Raw genomic sequence first — 7500 nt, 5'->3', positions numbered from 1 at the left:
ACCGTCGAAGACTTGAATTTCAAGTGCCGAAAAATTAAAGGCGATTTGACGTTTGGATCTGCCTAAGACTTCAATTTGCAAGGCGGAAAAATTAAAGCAGAGCAGAGAACCTTTGCATCTGCCCAAGACTTAAAAAAACAAATTTGATAACATAAGGATTGTCAGCCCAGGATGTCAAATCTCTACGTTGCCGATCTTCTCGTAAGTCTGAAAACTTTATTCATTGGATGATTCTGTCGGAATTGAATTAATTAGTATTTCATAAGAGTTCAAGTTGAGTTGACAGACCAAAGATGCCTTGAAAAATTAACCAACGAGAAATGTCTTTCATTATATAATGTGCACTCAAGTGCAAAGAGGGAGTTCCCATTTTTGACAGCGAGTAGCAGTGATTTTCCCGAAAAGAGTTGTGACATACGGACAGTGTGGTTATTAAAACTTTTACGGTACTAACTGAATTGTCGCTGATTTCTAACAAATTAAGGGGGCCATTCCCGACAATTCGTAAATTTACATGTTTGACAGAAATGGCTAAAGGTTTCCTGATTTCCGTTCGGTGAGGGTTTCTCAATATGACTTGGCATAATGAAAAGGGTTTTTGAATAGCAGATAAAATGGTAGAGCGATCATTGAGCGATTCTTGCACCTAACTAGAAAATCAATGCGTATGTCATTCCATCCAGAAACCTGCACAAAAACTCGAGCGCTGTGTGGAACTCGATTTTATAACCTTCTCGATTAACGGTACAATGCTACATTAACTGAGACCAAAAGCCAAATCTATTCAGATATAGTTAGAATTTACCTGACATAATCTGACTGCTTCGATTTTTCACAGTCTCAAGTTCTTTCCTCAAGTGGTCAATGCCTTGTTGGAGTTGTTTGTTTGCCTCACACAAGTCGCCCTTGTCACCTTCCACTGACACCTTTATCGTTGGACTACAGTGACAAGCGGATGGAGAGAGATCGCTGGGTTTTTGTGCTTCTGAAAAAGAAATAAACACAACTGCGATAAACAGGAAATAGAGCCCAACATTTGCCATCTTGTTGTTTGATCTGGAAGAGAGCAACCGTAGATATCGAGAGGCACACTGCTCGGTGCACTGGGTAAGTAAGAGTGACCAAATCGATACTTCTTGAAATAAGTTGAAGTGGGGATGTGGCGTCAGGCAAACAGCCAATCAAGTTAGACTGTCGCTTCTTTTCTTTTAGCAAAATGCCTTGTCAATGGGCGGGATCTATTTTCTGACGCATATTCGCCAGCACTCATGTCTTCATGCATGTCAAAACCGTCCACAAAGCTGTTTTCCAGTAATGGATCAACGTCAACTAAGACCACAAATGCGTGGCCAGCGCATCCTCGTACCACGGTGGGAGGAGCCATGCTGCCCTACAGCCGAATGACGTACCGTTGCACCAATTCGTCCCAGTTCAAAAAAGATCCTCATGTTTTCCCAACTTGGATTATTCCCAGGAATAAAAAGCGCATTTACCTGACAAAACCAAACAACCCTAACATCATAACTAGCGTCTTGTGGCGATAGGCCTCTCCCAAGGAAAAACCGTTTTCCTCGGGAAGAGGGTGTGGCTACAAGTGGACCACGTTATTATAGGAAATGAGTGGCGCGTTAATTTGCGCAACATTCCGCCAAATCTGTGACACACTCCAGGTTCCAAAAAATTGATTTTATTAGCGCACTTTATCTCACGTCAATCTTTCACATTAGTAATTCGTTTACTGTCATTGTCGCTGCGGCAGAATTTTTTCGCCGCGATCAGTCGCACGAATTCAAACCAGTTTGAATTCGTGCGATTAATCGCAGCGACAGAATTAGCGAAAGCAGCGTTGTTGCACCGTGTGTACACTTCATATAAATGAAGCAATAAGAGAGCGTCATGTGGTCAGCCATATTGAATTAGAAATCTAGTTCACATTCCCTCTCATACGAGATCGCTGCGTGTGCATTTAAGTTTCAATAAGAATAAAACACAAACAGCGGATACAAACAATTGCTTGAACTGCATAAAGAAATACGTTAATAATAGAGCCTTAAATGGAGACGTTGGTAATGAGAAAATCGTTGTATCTCTATTATGAGCGTATTTCTTGTCGTGTAAATTCGTTAGTTGTCAATCAAATTCGTTAGTTCCCAATCCGTTTCAGTGGTATACTTGAATTTAAATTTATCTGTAACTGAATAATGATCATTTCTGATGATGTATGTTGTAACATACGAAACCTTAAGTTTACCAAAAGTTATGCAGTTCAGGCAAATGTTTGTAACCGCTGCTTGTATATTATTCCTATTTAGACTCGTATTTCTTTTAACCCATGGGATTGGATCTCATAAAGGTTTCACTTCTCCATACCTTGGATGGATTATCACCCCGCAGAAAGGATTATCACCTCTAAATAAATTTCCTGGGGATTATTGCCCCCTAGAAAGGATTATCACCTCTCACTCACGTCGCTGGGGAATTATGACTTCTCACTAAATGCCTAAGGGAATTATCAACCGTAGAGAGGATTATCCCCTCTCAACGATTACCCTGGGGGATATCACCTGCGGGAAGTGACCCATGACCGGAAGTGACGTGGTTTATTCCTCTCCATAAGACCTCAGGGCGGTTCTATGCGTTTATCACATTAAGTTCTTGTAAATTAGCTTTAACCAAATGTCCATGACCCAGAAGTATGGAAAGCTATAACCTTTTTATGTAATCTTTATTCTTTTGGTCTTGAAGTTTTGCCTTGTTGTGTGGTTTGTTTGTTATGTAGTGAGGTTTTGTCATTATGTGACGACGTTTGCTGGTTACGTGTTGTGTTTCCATCATAATGTGTTTTAGTCTTCTTTTGACGTACTGCGTTTGCATTTTATGTGTTGAGGTTTTTTTATGACGTCTTCCTTCCTTTATGCGATTATAAGCACAGCACGTGAAAAGAGCTGAGACCTCAAACACATCATGATGGAAACACAACACGTAACCATTAAACGTCGTCACATTATGACAAAACCACACCGCATAATAATGTTGCCACGGCACACTGTGACAAAACTCCAAAACGTCGAGACAAAACTTCAAGGCCGAAAAAAGGAAGATTATATGAAAAAACTTATTGCTTTCCATACAAAAGTGTCGATCTCTCTCATTTCGACTTGGCCCATCGGTTTACGGTATTATCTAAATTTAGAATACGGGTCCCGCCAAATAATGGCCAATCAGATTGAGCCTTATGACCATGAACTCTTCCGTGATTGGTTCGCACACCAAGAAGCCGCACAGGGGATTGTTTCTCGCGCTAACTGCAAAATCGTGTGCGGAAAGCAATGCAGCTACGTTTTGTTCCAGCAAAAATCTAGCAGTGCCGTTCTAAAAATGGAAAATAGGTGGTTTTGACGTCGTCATCGCTGCCATAAATGAATGAGTTGCCAGTAATCGGATCCGTGCTTTATACGCAAAGGGTTCTGGGATCGCATTTTGGAGGAAAACATTGCAAGTCGCTGTGAGAAAATGTATGGCGGAAGCTTATTCGACGTCCAAAAACACGATCTTGGAGAGAGATCAATGCCTTTTTCGACACAATTTTATCAGAAATCGATTTGGGCAATGTTGTTATGTGGCAAGTGTAAGTTTTTGTTTGAATAACCGTGAAATATGAGATAAAGTTTGCTGATTAACTTCCTTGCTTGCGTAAGGTTTATTGTTAAATGGTCTCAAAATATTACAAAGTTAGGAATAAATCTGGAGGAAATAACTCAATGAAACCTTTCCAGTTGTATTTACGTGTGTATAGGCTAGCTTTTGGCCTATTTCTAAACTCAACAATTCAAATAACAGTGGAGATCCATTGTGCGGTGTGTGTGTGTAGGGGGGAACAGGAATAACAATGTTGGTTGTCGTGGGCTAGAGCTATTTAATCGTGACCAATTCAAGATTTAGATGGGTAAAACGTCTCTTCAAATACTTTTTTACCTGGTTACAGAACCTCTGAATGTCCTACGACCACTTAGTACATAGAGAGTGTGGTTGAGAGAGGACTAAAACCTCGAAGACCTGCTCCAAAGATCAGGTCTACAGAGAAGTAGTATATGAAGATGACGCTTTTGTATTTGTCGAAGTCATAGTGGAGCTTGACAAGTTTACTTCGATCCAGTGACTTTAATACTTGAAGGTGGTAGTTGACAGAAAAGGTTGGTTTAACAGCTGAGGCATATGAATTCCCAATGTTATCTAAATCTTTCGAAACAGAGACTGAGCACTGTATTCTATAGAAGAGGAGCATTAAAACAGCCACCTCGAGGCAGAAGGAGATTGAAATGGTTTCCTTGAGCAGAATCATCGTAGTACATTAAAGTGATTGGACTCTCACAGAGTTTGTAGAAAATAGTAGCTGCTAGCCAACGCTCAAAAACCGTTGGGTTCTTCAATATCAATGAATTTCCTCATGTTTCTCATCGCTCATTTCATCCCTCCAAAGAGCAATAGGGAATTTAAGAAACGGCGACGGCTACGATTACGACAACGGCACAAAACAATGATATCATTGGTTAAAAGAGCAGAAGTAATCGTGCTGCACGTGCAGCACGGATTTTAGCAAGTATCTTAGCGGTCCTCTGCATAACGACGACGTGAAATCACCAAATTTGAGGTATTGACGACAACGTAAGCATGCAACAGAGAATCTTTCATTCTCTATTTTAACTCTGAAACCGCTCGTACCAATTTGTTTGTAGGACACTTCGCCCACATTGTAGGACGTGAATGAGACTGAATAATCGCGAAAGACTTATGATAGAGCCAAGTTATATTTTGAGGTGACGTTTTCGTAGACCGTCGCCGTCGTGGATCTTAAATTCCCTAATAGCTCTGTTCAAACAATTTCTATCTCCTCTGACAACAACTTCTCTCCTTTGAGGAGATAAATTTCCAGAAGCCATAATTCGTTTACACACGTAAATAAAGCTAAAAGGGCTTTATTGTGTTACGATGTCAATTTCACAATAAACCGTACGGATTCTTACGCGAGCAAGGTTAATCCAAGTAAATTTTCTCTCATATTTCACGGTTATTCAAACAAAAACTTACACTTGACACGGGTCAACATTGCCCAAATCAATTTCTGATAAAACTTTGTCGAAAAAAGCGTTGATCTCTCTCCAAAATCGTTTTTTTTTTTTTTTTGGACGTCGATTAAGTTTCCGCCATACATATTCTCACAGCAGTGACTTGCAATGTTTGCCCTTTATATCGTAAATTGATGCGCCTCATTCCATGGCAGATCGAGACTTCTGGGTTATTAACCTCTGGCTCCAACCCATACGTTTAGGGACAATATTGCACGATCACTGTTTGTAATCAGTTATCAACGATTTTTTGTTAGTGTAGCAGATGCGTTAATTTCCCACAATTTTCACGACTCTTTCGCGTTACTTTCCTTTCTTGGGAGGCAAAATCAGTCCCTTCACATTGCGTTAATTGAAGTCGCGTTGATTTCAAATAAGTTAATTAACGCGAGCGTTAACTTCCCATGGAGTAGCAAAATCCTTTGGTAGACTTAGCAAGAGAGCCTTGTCCTCCTTTTCGCAACCAGAGTGTATGTGTTACAGGTAAATTTGGAATTCAGTTTAAAATGATTTCAACCTAGGTTTACGTAAGTTTAATTTTAAACTAGGTTGAAATCGAAAGTAGGAAACATCAACAAAAAGTCCATCAATTTTTAGCAAGTACGTGTATATTGGTAAGTAAATCAGTTAGGAGATGTAGTTAGCGTACAGAGTTTTATTTAAGTTGCGGTAATCCGAAGGATTAAGAAAGGCTGTAATTGGTTCAAAAGTTCCTACATTTAATCGATCGGGAGTCATTAAAATCTCAGATGCCAATGTTTACCCTCCTTCGATAAATCTACTTTAAACGAAGCCAATAATGAAAAAGTGGTAGCACACGGCAAAACATTTATTGAAAAGAATGATTCATGATGCTTTCATGCAGCAATGCCAGACAAAGGAAACTGAATTTTACACTTCGCAAGCCGATGGGGATATAACCCTTACATTGCCTCTTATTCCTACTTTAAAATTAAAGCCTTTCTTGACGGTACCTTGCCCAACATGGCATGATTTCGACATTTTCAAGATTTCGCTTGAAGCCAGAGCTCTGCTCAAGATACTGGGGCTCGTCAGCTCTCCGAGGTAACTTTGAGTTGGGTCAAAGACGCCTCCAAACGAGTTTTGTTCTTGTCCGACAATGAGGCTTTCGTTAGTCTTTATTTTATAACCAAACTTCAACTGAGACCCACGGGCTTGCACGCTGCCATCTTTGTAAACTTTCCACGAGCCATTCGTGCTCTCCCATGTGGTACAAACATTCTGCCAGTTACTGTCATCCGCAGATACACCGCTATTTCTGAGAAAAGATCAAAAAATGTAACTAAATTTTACACATGAACTTTCAGTTTTCAGTAGCGTGTTGAAAGGAATCTACTTGTTGCAATCGGAACCATTATTTTACAGTTATGGCTGGGTTTCCTGGCCTATAAATGGAAGTAAGCCCACCAATGAACCTTTGATACAAATCGTTTACAAGTGAATGTTCATTGCCAAAACACGGTTTACTTGATTAACAGTATACACGAAAAAACATGAAAGTGTGGGTTACCTGCAGACATAACGTAATCATTGATTTTAACGTTCGTGATATAAGGGTCGAATTCTCTGGAAGGGAAACCTGTTGAAACACATAAGAGAAAGCCTTTTCGTACAGCCTCAAGATTCATCCATCCACACGCCACCCAGCCACGCTATTAAGTTACTAAGCCGTTTCTCTTTTACAAAGTAGTGCTACCTACTGTACTGTATAACGCAAGTTAGATAGGATATTCAAAGCCGAACTGAGCCGTTTTACATACTGTGACAAAACTCTCTATATTATTAGTTATTCAGGAAGTATTAAGCCATTTTCTTAAAAAATGATGTTGAAACATGGGAAAGTAGGTATTTGTAAGTAGAGGAAATTTTCATTACAAAATACATGTCTCCGCCTCTGAATTGGCACTTATACTACTTGATTCGGTGACCATGTTACTGAATTTATTGCACCTCGATTTATGTCACTGATCAACTTCAAGTTGGTTTACAGCACTTGGTTATGTATCACTCTCTAACAGTGTTTGTTTCTGCATTCCAGGCTACAAATGGTATTACACAAAGAGAAAACATTTTCTGATCTTACAATGTTTTTTTTCATACCAATGGTGCCAGGGGAATTCTCAGTTATTCAAGGTCAGAGAGAATGCTCAGTGATTCGAAATCTTAGGGCAAAAGCATAAAATCTGGAATGCGTGTAAGTTTGTCTCCGCCATGATTTATCAACCCACGTGGTAATGTAACATGAAATAGAGGCTAGCGATCAAATTCCCTACCCTCTATGAGCGGTGATTAAATGCCCCGCCCCCGGGAAGACTAAGATGATCAAATTCCCTCCCCCCGGGCAGGAAAAGGA

The 7500-nt window shown here is 40.0% G+C and overlaps 1 protein-coding gene across 1 annotated transcript in view; it reads right to left on the bottom strand.

The window, feature by feature from the left end:
- LOC137992794 (neuronal pentraxin receptor-like) overlaps positions 1 to 1177 on the bottom strand; it is a 7960-nt gene extending 6783 nt beyond the window's left edge. The window contains exon 1 of the mRNA XM_068838314.1: positions 806 to 1177. Coding sequence (XP_068694415.1) covers positions 806 to 1043 — 238 coding nt within the window. The 5' untranslated portion in view covers positions 1044 to 1177. The remainder of the gene's footprint in view (positions 1 to 805) is intronic.
- Positions 1178 to 7500: the final 6323 nt, after the last annotated feature.

This window comes from Montipora foliosa, chromosome 2 (assembly GCF_036669935.1).
Source record: "Montipora foliosa isolate CH-2021 chromosome 2, ASM3666993v2, whole genome shotgun sequence".
In the NCBI taxonomy this organism is placed as follows: domain Eukaryota; kingdom Metazoa; phylum Cnidaria; class Anthozoa; order Scleractinia; family Acroporidae; genus Montipora; species Montipora foliosa.
Note: the sequence above shows the minus strand (reverse complement) of the source record. Positions and strands in the feature narration are given on the sequence as shown.